The sequence below is a fragment of the Bos javanicus genome, chromosome 10, assembly GCF_032452875.1.
Source record: "Bos javanicus breed banteng chromosome 10, ARS-OSU_banteng_1.0, whole genome shotgun sequence".
NCBI classification, from domain to species: domain Eukaryota; kingdom Metazoa; phylum Chordata; class Mammalia; order Artiodactyla; family Bovidae; genus Bos; species Bos javanicus.
Window position 1 is genome coordinate 86,909,732 of NC_083877.1, and position 16,572 is coordinate 86,926,303.

Here is a 16,572-nt window from a genome sequence, read left to right on the forward strand (position 1 = left end):
GTTCCACCTAAAACCAAGCCCTAAGTGTTATTAGCCAACTCAACTTTGTTGAGCTGGTTTTACTGTTACCTCCCTAATGTGCACGCAACCAGAAATGAACTCTAAGCTCAGGCACTTACACGCTATAGTAAATGACTGCTCAGTCCAATTCTAGAGTCTATTGAATCAAAATGAGACACATCCTTCCATTAGACTCATGATTCCTAGATTACCCCCAGTGTGACTCTCAGGCCACTTTAGTTCTGTTGCCTGCAGGATTCCATTTGGCAACACCCCTTGCCAAGTGGGCATCTAGCCTGTGCTGAGACCTAGAAACTTGCTACTTCCAAAGGCAGCTATTGGCCAAAATCTGACTTCTTGTGGGTTCCCTGGTGAACCATGGTAGACATTCTTGTTTTTATACTCAAGAGCCGTTCCTACTCCTCTTCTCTCTTACCACCTCCCATTACAGTCTGGAACACCAGATATTTGTTTTCCTGGCCTCCCTTGCAGGTAGAGATTGTCATACAACCCTGCATAGATCAATCAGACAGAAGCAGAAGTATGTAGTGGGCAAGGGCAAGTTCTGGCAGATATTTGATTCTTTATAAAAGTCAAAGATGAGGGACCTCCTTCGTGGTTCAGTGGCTAAGACTCCACACTCCCAATGCAGGGGACACAGGTTCAATCCCTGGTAAGGGAACTAAATCCCACATGCCACAACTAAAGATCTCACATGGTGCAAGGAAGATCAAAGATCCCGTGTGCTGCAACTAAGACCTGGTATAGCCAAATAAATATATATTTTTTAAAAAGTCACAGATGGAAAAGGAAAGCTGCTGGTTCTACTACTTCCCTCCTCCTCTTGTCTTGAGCACGGACAAGATGCCGAGAGCTCTAGCAGTCTTGCTTATGCTTATGTGACCATAACCAAGGGGGTGACAAGCCAACGTACTTGGCATGGTAGACTGGAAAGAGAGAAAGCCTGTGTCCTCAACAGCATTAAGCAAGCAGCAACCCTGGGGCTGCTCCTACATACTTCTTATGAACGGGAAATCCCCCGTGGCTTAAGCCACTGGCCCTTGCAGCCAAGATCATCCATTCCTATCTGATAGGAGAGCCACACAGAACAAATGGACATGCCAGCCTTCAGACAGTTGGAGGCAACCACTCTGCCTTCCCTATACACTCCGTTCCTCACTCAACATCCCCAGTTCATTCTGTTGTTCCACAATAGGCCTGGTTTTAGATTTTAAAATCTCCCAATTCATTCTCCCCCGTTCCATTCAGGCGTCCTCCTCTCCAGCCAAAATGACCCATTCATGCACCTTCCTTTATCGGAAGTGCTTCCTCCTCCCATAACCCTACATACCCAAGCCTCACTCATCCCTGAAGACCCAGCTCCAGTTCCACACCCTTCTGAAGCCTTCCCTGCATCCACAGATGAGCTCCTTGTCCCAAATTCTTTTCTAAGATTATTTTTTTTAATGTGGACCACTTCTAAAGCCTTTATTGAATTTGTTACAATACTTGTTATTTCTGTTTTGGTTTTATGGCTGAGAGGCACATGGGATTTAGCTCTCCGACCAGGGATTGAACCCACACCCCCTACACTGGAAGGTGAAGTCTTAACCACTGGACCACCAGGGAAGTCCCATGTCCCAGCTTCTTAAAGCATTTTATCCTTCAGACCTTCCCATGGATGTGGTCATTGTCTAAGTAATCACTGTCTGTGCTTTTTTACCCTCCTTCCTTATAAATGAGAAACTACTCTAAAATAAGAGAAAATGGATGCTCTTTTTTTAATCTCTTTACAATGGCCGTCCAACTATTTCCAAATTCATAAATTCTCTAGCTCACCTTCCCCATTGCAAATGTAAACTTGTCTTATTTTCGCTCATCCAGTAGCATCCTTGGACCCTTCCTAGGCAACTGAGCCTTTAATGGAAAACTCTGCATTAATCTCCCTGCCACACAAGCAGACCTTAAGAGTATTTTAAAGCATGAAAACCATGGAGAAACCAAGCCTCTAATCCAAGTCATCTCAGCAACACTCTCGTCCTCCTTTAGTTCGTCCAGGCCTTTACAGGACTGTGCTGCAGAAAAACAGTGGGGCTCCCAGAAAAACAGATTTGTAAGAGGTTCTAAATCTCCATTCCCCAAGGTGTGTGTGAAAAGCATCGAGGGCCCTCAGTTGCACAAGGCTTAGGTGTGGGGCAACAGGCGAGCGGTCAATGTTGTTTCAGGAATTCACGGGTCCTGAGAGCGCCCAGGCTTACCGGAAGCAGTAATTGGTGTCCAGGGCCCGCTTCTTCCTCTGACTGTGGCCTGGGCTGTCTAGCCGGTTTGGGGGAATCATCATGAGGATTAGATGAGGGATGTGTTCCTTCTTCTTCTTAAGTCGCCCCAGATCTCCGCGGCCCGGATCATCATCGCTGTCCACACCTGCAGAAGGAAGGAAGGTGATGGTCTCCTGTCTGGGAGGGCAGGGTGGATGCTACTTTCTCATCCCATCCCCACCCTGTTCAGGAGGTGGGACGGTGGGGTATTCGAGGAAGGCATGGGTAAGACACAGCTTCATGCTACTGTCCAGCTGCAGGAACGGGAAGACCCAATGGAAGAACTGGTATCAAGGGACCTGCAAGACGCCTGTGCTCAGATGCCCTTGTGACTCCTGAGGGTAATCCTCCAGAGGGCACAGCCCCTCCTGGGATGCTTCCTAGAGAATTTACAGAGATTCCTGAAGCATCCTTGTCACTACAAGGCTCTAACACATTCCTTTGAGTTGTCGGTTTAGATCCTGAAACTTAGAGCTTGAGGTGTGAGTCTCCTCTCATAATCTGAACTGGTCAAGATGGCATTAAGTCCCCCTATGCTTTCCAGATGTCACAATTTAAGACAGTTTGAATGGGAGCCAGAGGAACAAGAATCAACAATTGCTAACGTTCGCATCAGGCCTTCCCTGGTGGCCCAGACAGTAAAGAATCCACCTGCAACAAGGGAGACCTGTATTCGATCCCTGGGTTGGAAAGATCTCTAGAGAAGGGAATGGCAACCCTCTCCAGTATTCTTCCCCCCAAAACCCCATAGACAGAGGAGCCTGGCGGGTTGCAGTCCATGGGGTCACAAAGAGTTGGTCACGACTGAGGGACTAACACACACACACAACATTCACACTGCACTTATAGTTTCAAAATGTTTTCTCTATAAAACTCAGATAGGATCACGAGGTGTATGAAAACAGCAGAGAAACTCCAAAGGAAACCTGCTAGTTCATCTGCAAAGCCTGAAAACTGAATTTGAGTCTCAACTACAAGAAGATCTATTTTGACGGCCAGCTGCTGGCGGCTGTCCATCTCCACCAGGGACAGGAATGGGAGAAGTGAGATTTGCGTGGTAACAGGATGGACAGGGAGGCCTGGCGTGTTGCAGTCCATGGGGTAGCAAAGAGTCGGACACGAGTGAGCGGCTGAACTGAACTGAGGAGGGACACGGGCCTCACGCATACATACTAGGACTGGGAGATCGAAGGCAAGCTGGGTCGCAAGTTTCTGTTTCTGAACATCTTTATGAACAAGATAACTATTGACTGAAGTGGGAGGATTTCATCCCAATTCAGAATGTAGGTAAGGACTTCAAAGGTCTTTTGAGCTGTGACGTTCTGTGATTAGGATGTCAAATGATTTGCTTTAAAAAAAAAAAAAAAGCTCTGTTGCACATGGCAATACTGAGCCAGCACACTCTAGAACCCAACCCATGCTCTGCAACAAGAAAAGCCTGCACCTCAGTGAGAAGCCCTTGCATCACAACTAAAGAAGACCCCACATGCCACAAGTAGAGAAAGCCCGAGTGCAACAGCAAAGACTCAGTTCAGTTCAGTTGCTCAGTCGTGTCCGACTCTTTGCGACCCCATGAATTGCAGCACGCCAGGCCTCCCTGTCCATCACCAACTCCCAGAGTCCACCCAAACCCATGTCCATCGAGTCGGTGATGCCATCCAACCATCTCATCCTCTGTCTTCCCCTTCTCCTCCTGCCCTCAATCTTTCCCAGCATCACAGTCTTTTCAAATGAGTCAGCTCTTCGCATCAGGTAGCCAAAGTGTTGGAGTTTCAGCTTCAGCATCAGTCCTTCCAGTGAACACCCAGGACTGATCTCCTTTAGGATGGACTGGTTGGATCTCCTTGCAGTCCAAGGGACCCTCAGTACAGCCAAAAAAAAAAAAAATTTGGTTCAGAAATAAAGTTCATGAAGGACTTCCCAGGGCTGGGGGTCAAGAGAGGCCCTGAAATGGGTACCTTTTTCCAGATACATCTCTGACCTTAGGTTTTAAATTGGTTAGTTTGACTTTGACAAACCACTTGGCCTCAGGAGTGCCTCTGTGAACCCACAACAGGGCTCCACAAAGAAAACATAATTTCTCTGAAATTCAGAGACTGTCTAGGCTCAGCACCTTGAAAACATACTGGAAAACCAGAAATGTCTCTCAACTATTTTGCCCTCTCCATGCAAGCACCCTGAGGTCCGAAGCAGCTCAAACCCAGATGACACGCCTTGGGTGGGCTCTGCAACATCTGGAAAGCCCAGCAGTCAGAGAGCTCATGCTCATGGCCACCAAAGTTCATTTCTTTTAGGGGAAGTGAAGACAACTCTCATTTGCTGAGTATCCAAGCACTCTATTTCACATATGTAAGCTCATATAATTTCATGACAGCCCTATGAAAGAGGTACTCTCACCCCCGGTTTGCTGACTGAGTACAGAGAAGTAGACCAGCTTGCCTATATGATTTCAGAGGTCTTATCAGCACAATACTGTCTTCCAGATGCTCATGCACTCTCTACAGAATAGGGAGTTCTTGCTTTGAGGACAAAACAGAATATGGAAAAAACCCAAAAGAACTTTCTGGCCAACCCGATACAAAACAGTCAGCCATCTCTGTGAGGGAGCTTGCTTCCTCTTCTCAGGGTCTGGCCAGGGGTCTCCTGTTTTATCTAGCTTTATTAACTCCCCCCACCCATCCTACCATAAACATCCCTTTTGTTACCTTTGAATTTGATTTCCATCAGCTCTTGAATGTTTTCCAGGATATCCCCATTGGGCTGAAAGGTGTGACAGGGACAGTGGATGCTGATTTCCAGACCTAAGTTGGATTCTGCAAAATAAGACACAGAGCTGGTGAGAAAAGCAGTCTGCGTGATGAAGCTCGCAGCCCACATACCCACGTAGCTGTCTACCCACAGCCACACACGCACGAGCCAAGGTCTCTCCTGCCACACACAGTCATGGGGCCAGAGTGGACTGAGGGTCACAGGAGACAGAAAGTGCTCCCAGAGCTATCGAGGACCTTTATGAGCATGTTGCCTCGTATTTCTGTTGTGTTATATGTCACCAAATGGAGACATAAACTAGTGGGCCTCATGCAAGAGAATTTTAATAGTCATCTATTTTTCCAAGGATGGTATTAGGGAAAAGCTGTCACCAGCCTAGTAGGGCGAAAGAATGAGGGTGCAGGAAAGGAGGAGGGAAACAGTCACCCCCCGCTCCCCGACGTGTCAGCTGGGACAGGAGACTTTCAACCAACCCGCTGAGAAAGGATGGAGCAGAGAGGAAGAGGAACAAGAGGTGACAAGTGTGAGGAAGCCTGGACTGCCAGGGTTTGGTGACTCATATTCTGGGGCTAAAAGGCCAGCTCTGGCCCTTTCTCCTATTGGCTGTGGGATTAGGTATTTTGGTAACTAAAAGTGGAAAAGCAAGGAAATTACTAAAAGGGGTTGAATATAAACTGGAAGGAAGAAAGGGAGAAAAATAAATGAAAAATTTGAACTGAATCCAGTAGTTTTGTACAGGGAAACCAGGTTGAGTCTAGGATCGTGCCAATTCTGGTGGGTAAGAACCAGGGAAGCTCTCTTGATCCAGGGCAGTGCCCAGGTATGGGAGGACATGGGCGATGACCTCTGAGCTCAGGGTCAGCCTGAGTTCAGAGATGCACTGCTGTCTGAGATCACCCTAGTTCTATGTGAGCATCCAGCCCTGGGGCCAACCTGGAGTCTTCCCGAAATCTGATGTCATCAGGGAAAACCCCAAAGAGTCCAGCCCAGCTCAGCATCCTTCTCATGGGCAGAATGGCCCAACCCCAGAGACCGCAGGCAGCGTTGGGCAGACCTGGATGTCCCAGTTCTACTGGTTAAAAACCAGCTCAAGGGGCTTCCCCAGTGGCTCAATGGGAAAGAATCCGCCTGCCAATGCAGGAGATATGGGTTCCATCCCTGATCTGGGAAGATCCCACATGCTGCAGAGCAACTAAGCGCGTGGGCCACAACTCCTGAGCCTGTGCTCCAGAGCCCGGGACCACAACTGCTGAGCCCACTTGCCTAGACTACTGAAGCCCGTGCCCCCTGGATCCCATGCTCTGCAACGAGAGAAGCCACCGCAATGAGAAGCCTGTGCACTGCAACTAGAGAGTAGCCCCTGCTGTCCACAATTACAGGAAGCCCACACTCAGCAACAAAGATGAGCACAGTCATAAATAATCAAAAAAAAAAAAAAAAAAACCAGCTCAGTCCCTTCTTCCATAAACTCCAGATCCCAGCTTTATCTATCCCACCCTAGTCATGGCAGCATCTGGGACACATTGACACCTGCTGAGCCTTCTGTTCCAGGTGAGCTCTGGTAGGGAGGGGAGGAGTCAACATAAGAAGGATGCTGAGCCCGAGATGGAGAACTAGAAGTGAACAGAGAGGGAGGCATAAGGAGTGTACTCTTTCTGGTTTAAGGCAGGTAGTAGGAGCTGGAGTAGCTGAAACGGGCTACATAAAACATAAAAACATAAAACTACATAAAAAATAGTACACTTCTATTACCCAGAAGAATTTTCAGTCCAGGAGAGACTGAAAGTCCCATGGGTCTGTGAGTTAGAAGGGTGAGATGCAGACGTGTTGGGGACAGTTAGGGTTAGGGTACAGGTGGTGAATGTGAGATGGTGCCTGGCTTAGCTAACAGGCTCCGTCTAGGTAGGAGGCTCACAGAATGATGGGGACAATCACCAACGTTTGTTGAGCGCTGCTGCCTACATGCTCTAAGACTCTGCATGCCTTAACTCATGTATGCTGCTGCTGCTAAGTCGCTTCAGTCATGTCCCACTCTGTGTGACCCCATAGATGGCAGCCCACCAGGCTTCTCCGTCCATGGGATTCTCCAGGCAAGAACACTGGAGTGGGTTGCCATTTCCTTCTCCAATGCATGAAAGTGGAAAGTGAAAGTGAAGTCGCTCAGTTGTGTCCAACTCTTAGTGACCCCATGGACTACAGCCTACCAGGCTCCTCCATCCATGGGATTTTCCAGGCAACAGTACTGGAGTGGGGTGCCATTGCCTTCTCCCTAACTCATGTATATAATCATACTAATCCTACAGAGCAGGGACTGTTATTTCTCCCCAACCATTATCCACATGAGGACACTGAGGCTCAGGGAAAATTAAATGGCTTGATGGGGGTGTCCAGTAAGTGGTAGAACCAAGATTAAAACACAGGCAACCTGACATCACAGCCACACTCATGACTGTTCGAAACAAAGAGGAACAAAGAGGGCCCAGCAGGGACCACCAAGGAAGATGCCCACCCAGTCACTGAGACACAAAACAGTTGTGTTTTCCCAGTGTGCCCCTGTCCTGAGCCGAGGCACTTGGCGTGCTCCCCACCCGCCCTGCTCGGGGAGGCCTGGCTCTGCACACAGAGCCAACACATTGGACCAATTGCACAAGAGGGTGGGGACTGGGCCCCCAACCCTGGAGAGAGCTCCAGCTGGCTCTTAGCCCAGAAGGGAACTGGTGCAGAGCAGGCTCTCTGATGTTTGCTGAACTAATACAAGACTGGACCTGTGACTCAGTTTCCTCACAGTCCACACCGCCGACTCCTCCATTTGCAGTCCATTTACCACTTTGGGGCCAAGAACCCTCAAGAGACTCAGAAACTCTGCAGAGTAAAGGTCTGTGTCTGACTCCCCCGAACACGGGGTGGGCAGCATCTGCTGGAGTGGGAACGGAAGGTTCCAGGGAAGAACTAACCTCAGAATTGGCAGCGGTGTGGATGGTGGGTGGGACACCCATAGGTTTTATTACGAAATTATCTTTTTTGATGTCTCAAGGAGGATGGAAATCATTCTCAATGCAAACTTCTCATTGAGTTCTGCAGCTGTGAAAATAAGAACTCTAAGTGCCGAGGGCTTCAAAGAAATCCAGGTGGAGCCGATCAGAATCAGACAGGGAAGCTAAGAGATTAATTTCCCCGCCTCTCTTCTTTGTAGCCATGTTGAGTTCTAGGCAGTGTGCTGGCTGAGTCAGATTTCCCACGGTGCTGCCGTCAGCTGATGCGCCTGGGTTCTCCGAGGTTTCCTCCTTTCGTGTGCAGCTGGGGAGATCCGATGGGGTTCCCAGTACCCTTGGAGCTGAGGCAGGACCTCCAGCCCACCATCTGTCAGCTCAGCCACCAGGTTATGCCCCTCAGATGGGAGCCTGCACACTCAGATGCCGAGAGAGCCCAGCAGGTTATGTGAGCAAAGTGAGCCAGTGCATCATGCTGAACTGGGGCTACCAGCCTCACTCATGGAGAACACTGGGGAATGGTGGGGCATGAAGACCACATGCCCCACCTTCAAGAGGTGGTCCTACTCATCTCTGATGGATCGTTACCCATTTGTCAAGAAAAGTCGAGTGTCTAGGTTTTATGTGAAATCTCCGGACATTAATTAAAACTGTTATGCTATGCTAAGTCACTTCAGTCGTGTCTGACTCTCTGCGACCCCACAGACGGCAGCCCACCAGGCTCCCGCATCCCTGGGATTCTCCAGGCAAGAACACTGGAGTGGGTTGCCATTTCCTTCTCCAATGCATGAAAGTAAAAAGTGAAAGTGAAGTCACTCAGTCGTGTCCGACTCTTCGAGACCCCATGGACTGCAGCCTACCAGGCTCCTCCGTCCATGGGGTTTTCCAGGCAAGAGTACTGGAGTGGGGTGCCATTGCCTTCTCCGTAAAAACTGTTAACCGCTAGTTAAATTGAAAACAATACATAGGCCAACGTGTTTGTGATCTCCGCCTTCGAGCATTAACCCTTAACTTCCTAAACCATCGAGGAGGACAAGGAAGGCCCCACCTGTCCCAGGGACTCTGGGTATCCATATGTGGGTGGACTGTGGAGCCACGGCAGCTGATGAAGGCAGAAAATTCTTCGCAAGGGGGATACAAGGAACAGACAGGACTGCCTTAGGTGCCCTCACCCCACTGAGCACAGACCAGGAAGTGCCACCAAGTAAAGAAGAGGAGAAATAGTGGAGTGTGATGTCCTGAGTCCCCAAGACTGTTAGTCAGGAAGTTCAAGTTCTAATCCAGGCTCAAAGACTGGTCGAGCCACTTAACTTCTCTGGGCATCCATTTCCTCACCTGACCTAATAGAAGCTCACTCTCCCATAACGGGCTTCCCAGGTGGCGCAGTGGTAAAGAATCCATCTGCCAATGCAGGAGGCATAAGACGGTTCAACTGCTGGTTTGAGAAGATCCCCTGGAGTAGGAAATGACAACCTATTCCAGTATTCTTGCCCAGAAAATTCCCTGGACAGAGGAGCCTGGAGGGCTACAGTCCACAGGGTCGCAGAGTCGACACAACTGAGTGGCCACACACAGCACTCACATAATGAGCCGAAAACTTGGAGGTTCTCTGAAATACAATGGATCTTTAAAATGGCTCTGTGAGGCATGCAGGGAAGGTGAGGAAGCAGAACCAGTGGAGGAGAGATTTGGACCATAGGAAGTCTGATATGCGTACTAGACAGCCCTATTTGTATGACTGACTACCAGGCCTTTCAAACTTAATCAACAAAATAGAACCTACCTCCAAACCTGCTCGTCTCCCAGGCCTCCTTATTTCAGTAAGAGTTACCATCTGGGTATTCAGTCCCAAATCTTCAGAGTCATCTAGACTCCTCTTCTGTCCTCTCACCCCACACCTAATCAGCCCAATCAATCCTATTGGCTCCGCCTCCAAAATACAGAACCAACCCAAAATACAGAGCAAACTGCCCCAGCCAAAGCCCACAGTGCTCTCACGTGGGTTGCTGCAGTGGCCCCTAACCTCTTCCCTTGACCTCGTGACAACCAGAGGATCTTAAACCAAATCACCTCACCCTACATTCCCAGCCCTGCTTGTAACCCTCCTAGGACATCTCTTCACACTTGGAATAAGTTCTAATGCCTGACCACGGCCTGGCGGGTCCTATATTTTGGCTCCTGGTCCTCTCTGAGCCCCGCAGCTCCAGTCACACCAGGCAGTCTGCTGCTGCCAGAACAAACTGAGCCTGGGTCTCATTGCTTTTGCTTTAGCACATCCTTTATCCTGACCTTCACAGACTGGCTCTTTCTCATCCCTCAGACCTCAGTGCACCAGCTCCTTCTTCACAGAGACTCCCGCTGAGCATCTGATGACGGGCCCCACCCAGGCACTAGCACTGCGCCCTCTTTCTGTTCTTCCTGGTACTCATCACTGTTGGAAAGTCTTATTCCTCAGCATTTATTTGTTCACTATGTGTCTCTCCCACCAGAACAAAAGCCCCATGAGACCTGGGACCCTGCCTGTCTGGTTCACTGCTGAATCCCCAAGGGCCTGGCTTGGAGCATTTACTCAGTGTCAGTTGAATGAAAGAATGATGGACACACAGCAAGTTAATGGCTAAGCTGGGCTTTGAACCCAGATCTGTTGTCTCCCCTAGTGCCATCCCCTTCCCTGTGTCATGAAGAAAGAAGGGACCAGAGGTTCCTTCCAAAATGTTCATCCTGAGTCAACCTACCTCTCCGCAAGAGCCATTCACGCACAGTGTCTGTGACGTCGAAAGACAGCCACTCGCCAGTGCCCCGCGTGGGCAGGTTCTTGCCATCGATATACCGCTGCTTGGCTATGTGCTCACCCGGCTGGAGGATCTACGGGGCAGAGGAAGGAGTAAGTCCTGAGGCCAGGACAGGGCACCTGAGCATCACGGTGCAGCAGGATGGGGAGGGGAACAGGAGCCAACTAAGACTTCTGAAATGCTCTTTCGAGCTCCTCAGTTAAGTCTTAATCCTCTTAAGCAGCAGTCCCCAAACTCTGACACCGGGGACCAGTTTCATGGAAGATAACTTTTCCATGGATCGAAAAGGAGCGGGGTGGTCTCGGGATGTTTCGAGTGCATCACCTTTATCGTGCACTTTATTTCTAATCTAATGCCGCCAGCCGCTGATCTGACAGGAGGTACCGGTCCGTGGCCCAGAGGTTAGGGACCCCTGTTCTTAATGACAGACACAGGTATAGAAACTAAGGCTCAGAGAAGGCAGGATTCACACCCAGGCCTGCTGCACTCCGAGCAGAGCGCAGGCTCAATCTGGCAAAGGAACTGACTTCTACCCCCCACGTGGTGTCTGTCCTGGGAAGAGGTTCACCTGGAAGAGCTCAATCCTCTGCTCGCTGCGCTTGGAGGCAGGGTTGGGCATCCGAAAGACCCGGAATTCTGCTCGGAACAGGTTGGTTTCGTTTTTCTCCACTGAGGACACGTTGAAGCGGAAAATCTTGGAGGTGATGCCTTTCGGGCAGACGGTCAGGTCATCTAGGAGGCAGAGCATTGGGGGAGGGGGGAAGCACAGTGTGAGCGACACCCATGGGGACAGTGTGCTGTCAGCGGACACTCATCAAGGGGCTGGGGGGCCCACCTGTGACCTCGCTAGAGCCTTGAGGCCTCAGACCTACAGGTAAGAAATGGGAGGGAAATTCTCAGTGGCCCGGAACCATACACAGGCCTGATGGAGAAGCAAGGCATGGCACCCCACCCAGGACATGGCACTGACAACTGGCCCCTCCAACCCCTTTCTCATTATCTCCACTCTGGCAGGCTGTCCAACCTGCTTTCCTACTCCTTTAAAAAATACAGATTCTCCAACAGCATCAGCAATTTCCCCTAGGAGTTTAATCACTGCATAGCTAGCTGATTCATTCACACCTTTTTTCATTCAAGCATTTATTCATTCATCAGACGTGCATTGAGCAAATGCTACATGCCAAGCACAGGCTAACGCTGGGAAGCAAAAATGAATAGACAAGGGAAATCCCTGGTGGGCCAGTGGTAAAGGTCCACTGTCTACTAAGGCAGGGGACATGGATTCAACCCCTAGTCAGGGAATTGAGATCTCAGGTGTCTGGGGAGAAAGAAACTAAGCCCAAGCTCTGCAACTATTGAGCCCACGTGCCACAACCAGAGAGCCCACGCGCCACAGCGAAAGATCCCACACGAAGCGATGAAGATTCTGTGTGCAGAAACAAAAACCCGACACAGTCAAATAAATAACATTTAAAAAAAAATGGACAGTCAGGGGCCCTGCCTTCAGGGAGATTAACATTCAGAGGTGGGGCTATTAACAGAGGTTGTTTAGTGTGTGGACCAAACAACAGGACCAGAGAGAGAGCAGTAAGGGTCTTTGGAGACGCTTGGAAGTCGCTGTTAACAGGTCAGAGGAGGGAGAGAGTGACAGAAGGAGAGGAAAATGCAAGTGAGTAAGAGGGACCTGAAGCAGCCAGGCTGGAGCCCATGAGACAAGGTCAAGACAGTTGATTGGGATCTACCTGTGGGGAGGCTGAAACGTCAGACCAAGGGGTTGATTTTATATCATCAACAGTAGGGAGTCATGGAAAGTGACACTTTATCTCTAATAAGATAGCACAGGAGTGGCAAAGAGCCCATATCTAGAGCCTGGCAGACCCCCAGATGCTTCTTCACTGCGTGTAAGCGGGTCCATCACCATTGGCTGCTAAGGATTATTTTCCCTGACTGCACACGCTATGCCAGCCTCTGCACCCTGCTGGCTCCTGCACCTCTGTCCACAGACAGAAGACAGCACATGCTCTTTCCCACTCCTATCAGAGCGAGACAAGGGAGACAAAAAGATCCTGCCTTTTCTTTACAACCCCAAGGTCTGAGCAGCATTAACACCCCAGAGGAACACTTTCTACACAAAGGGTAACAACAGCCAGAACTTGAAATTCAAGCTCAGAGACCCAGATTCCACACATAATGAACATGGCTGGAACAAGCCCATAATCACCCCAGGGGTGGTTTAGGAAGTCATGGACAGGGCGGGAGGATCAGAGGCCTGGACACAAGCACACGCGCTACTGAGCTTTAGGAAAGGATGAGTGAGTGTTTCTGGAAACTGCCATCTGGTGGGTCTGACACTGGCTCTTAGAAAATTAATGGAACAGATGTTGGGAAAACAAATGTGTGAATGCCAGTTAATGAAGCCCTGATTAATAACTGGCTCTGAAAGAATGAACACTGCCAACGATTCCCCTAAACCATTTCAGATAGAACCAGAAAGAGGGATCATGATGGCAGTTCAGTTTCTGAGTTTGAAAGTCTGTAATCCCCTGGATATAAGTAAGCTCCTCACAGATGTGAGCGTTGGACCATAAAGAAGGCTAAGCACTGAAGAATTGATGCTTTAGAACTGTGGTGCTGGAGAAGACTCTTGAGAGTCCCTTAGACAGCAAGGAGATCCAACCAGTCCACCCTAAAGGAAATCAGTCCTGAATATTCATTGGAAGGACTGATGCTGAAGCTGAAACTCCAATCCTTTGGCCACTTGATGTGAAGAGCTGACTCATCTGAAAAGACCCTGATGCTGGGAAAGACTGAAGGCGGGAAGAGAAGGGGATGACAGAGGATGAGATTGGTTGGATGGCATCACCAACTCAATGGACATGAGTTTGAGCAAACTCCGGGAGATGGTAAAGAACAGGGAAGCCTGGCAGTCTGTAGTCCACGGGGTTGCAGAGTGGGACACAACTGAGCGACTGAACAGCAAAGCAACAAGACTAGTACCTCCAGTAACTGTTGCAAGAGGGGATAAAAGGTATCTCAGCGCAGTGTGCACATTGCTATAAAAAGGAAAAGAGAAACAAGATAGCCTGAGCCAGTGAGGTGAGTCAGAGTGGGGACAAAATAGTGGGGAGCCAGGAGATGGGGGAATGAGAAGCCAAGAGGATCTTCAGGACACCCTAGTCACCTCTCTTTCTTTGTTTCTTCCAGTTCATCCATCAGTTACTGTTCCCCAAGATAGACTCCTCTTGGCGGGAATTTCAGGGAGATTTCAAGGAAGTGGGAAAAGTCATTTTTAACTCCTTAGGATCTACAGATTTCTAAAAGACTCAGAAGGAATGTTAGGGGTCCTCTAGTTCCTCAGGGAACTAGGAACCGGGCTTCACAGCAGGAGGTGAGCAGCAGGGTGAGCTAGTGAAGTTTCATCAGTTTTTACTGCCGCTCCTCATCACTCCCATTACTGCCTGAGCTCCACCTCACTCCCATCACTCCCTGTCCGTGGAAAAATCATCTTCCATGAAACTGGTCCCTGGTGCCAAAAAGGCTGGGGATGGCTGATCTAGTACAACCCACTTCAGATGAAGAAATTCATGCCCAGAGGGGTCTTGGCCAGGGTGACACATAAATTAGTTGACACATGCAAACTGACACTAGCAAGCAAAGCTCAGACACAATCATTAGTGGGAGAGAAAATAAAATGTAAACACAAACTCCTTGACCATTAAATCCACTGAATACTAACAATGCCTTAAATATTCCATGGAATGAGCCAGAGTATAAATAAATAAAATGTAATAACACTCTCTTACATTTCATAGAACGTCTATTAACTCACCTGACCCTCTAATGATCCTTGAGGAGAATAAGTAAAATTTACCATTTTAAAAAGAGAAGCATGAACATCAGGAACGTTAAATCACTTTTTCAAGATCACTCAGCTGAGGGCTTCCCTGGTGACCCAGTGGTATAGAATCCGCCTGCCAATTCAGGAGACACGGGTTCGATCCCCGGTTCGGAAAGACCTCATATGCCATGGAGCAACAAAGCCTGTGTGCTACAACTCCTGAGCCTGCGCTGCAGAGCCCAGGCACCGCAACTCCTGAGCCTGCGCTGCAGAGCCCAGGCACCGCAACTACTGAGCCCACGCGTTACAACTACTGAAACCCATGCACTCCAGAGCCTGTGCTCTGAGACAAGCCCGCACACCAACACGAGAGAGCAGCCCACACTCATTGCAACTAGAGAAAACCCCGCACAGCAATGAAGCCCCAGTATGGCCAAAAATCAACAAATAAATAAAGATTTTTTAAAAAATCATTCGGCTAGTAGGTGGCGGAGGTGGATTTGAACCCAGGTCTCTGACCTCATTTACTGAAACAGAGAATCTGGAAGTTCGAGGGCACCTCAGAGATCATCTACTGGAGGGATGGTTTCACCAACAAAGCGTAGCAGGATTCCATGAAATGGGCCTAGAGTACCAACTTAAGCCTCAGACAAAAGCCAGTTCCCAGTCAGTTTGGTGATTAAGCCCTGCTTCTGCAGAACACTAGTATTATTGAAAGCTGGATGAGGGGGTCCACCTTGACAAATTAAATTATGACCAACTTTTTCCATTGCACACACAGTATATGTATTAATGGGTGCCATTTTCTCCTTTTTTGCTATAGGGAAAGAAAAATAAACAAAGAATATTCATGCAGAGTATTCATGGAAAAGCCTGGAAACAGCTGACCCTGTTTAGACCGTGCATTTTATTTTTTTTTTTAATGTTTCAGACACCTGGGCTCCTAGATATGCCTCTGCGGTGTCCATCATTTCTGCTAGTAAAACTGCTGCCGGCTCCAATGATGGGACCACATACATCAGTGTGGCGGTGTTCCTCCACCCCAGCTGTTCCCGAGAATCACCTGGAGAGTTTTAAAAACAGATGATGCCTGGACCTGCTCTCCAGAGATTCTGATGACCTCGTTGGAGTGAGGGTGGGTCCAGAGCTTCTTTTTTTTTTTAAAAAAAGACTTCCAGATGATCCTAAGATGTAGCCAGGATTGAGAACCATGGTATATAGTGCTCTGCAAAGGGTACTGTGGCATCCAGATGCCCTGCAAGTTTGATAAACCACAACTTTAAGGATTTACCCTTTAAATGTTAACCCATTAAAATACTGTTTGGCCAATGCATCATTTTATAAAATTTTGAATTAGAAGCCACAAATGTTTTAAGCCCAGGTAGGTTAAAAACTTGGAGAAGGAAATGGCAACCCACTCCAGTGTTCTTGCCTGGAGAATCCCATGGACGGAGAAGCCTGGTAGGCTGCAGTCCATGGGGTCGCACAGAGTCGGACATGACTGAAGCGACTTAGCAGCAGCAGGTTAAAAACTGGGAAACTTCACGGAAAGATTCAGATTTTCTGCTCTTCTGGGAAGCAGTTAAGATCTAGTCGAATTGGACCCACATTCCCAAATTCAAAAATCTGCAGGAGCTGAGCAGTAGGTCCCATCTTTTCATGGGATTTTCCAGGCCCCTCTCCCACCAGCCTCCTCTATACAGTCTGTTCTCTCTGTAACCCTGAGGCCAAGTGTCCTGTGAAGTTTGTTGTGGTCCCTGTGCTGCAGCTTTTCCTCCAGATTATCTGCATCAGCTGCCTGGCTTCTGTAGGCACTTGTGTTTGCAGCCCCTCTAAGGAAGGGTTTTGTCCTCTTTCATTGAGTC

At 48.9% G+C, this 16,572-nt stretch overlaps 1 protein-coding gene across 2 annotated transcripts in view; it reads right to left on the reverse strand.

Annotated features, from left to right (window-relative positions):
• TGFB3 (transforming growth factor beta 3) overlaps positions 1-16,572 on the reverse strand; it is a 32,929-nt gene that overhangs the window by 2,901 nt on the left and 13,456 nt on the right. For both annotated transcript variants that reach the window (XM_061429532.1, XM_061429533.1), the window contains exons 3-6: positions 11,438-11,601; positions 10,813-10,942; positions 5,024-5,131; positions 2,259-2,424 (exon numbers count right to left, since the gene is read on the reverse strand). In XM_061429532.1, coding sequence (XP_061285516.1) covers positions 2,259-2,424; positions 5,024-5,131; positions 10,813-10,942; positions 11,438-11,601 — 568 coding nt within the window. The remainder of the gene's footprint in view (positions 1-2,258; positions 2,425-5,023; positions 5,132-10,812; positions 10,943-11,437; positions 11,602-16,572) is intronic.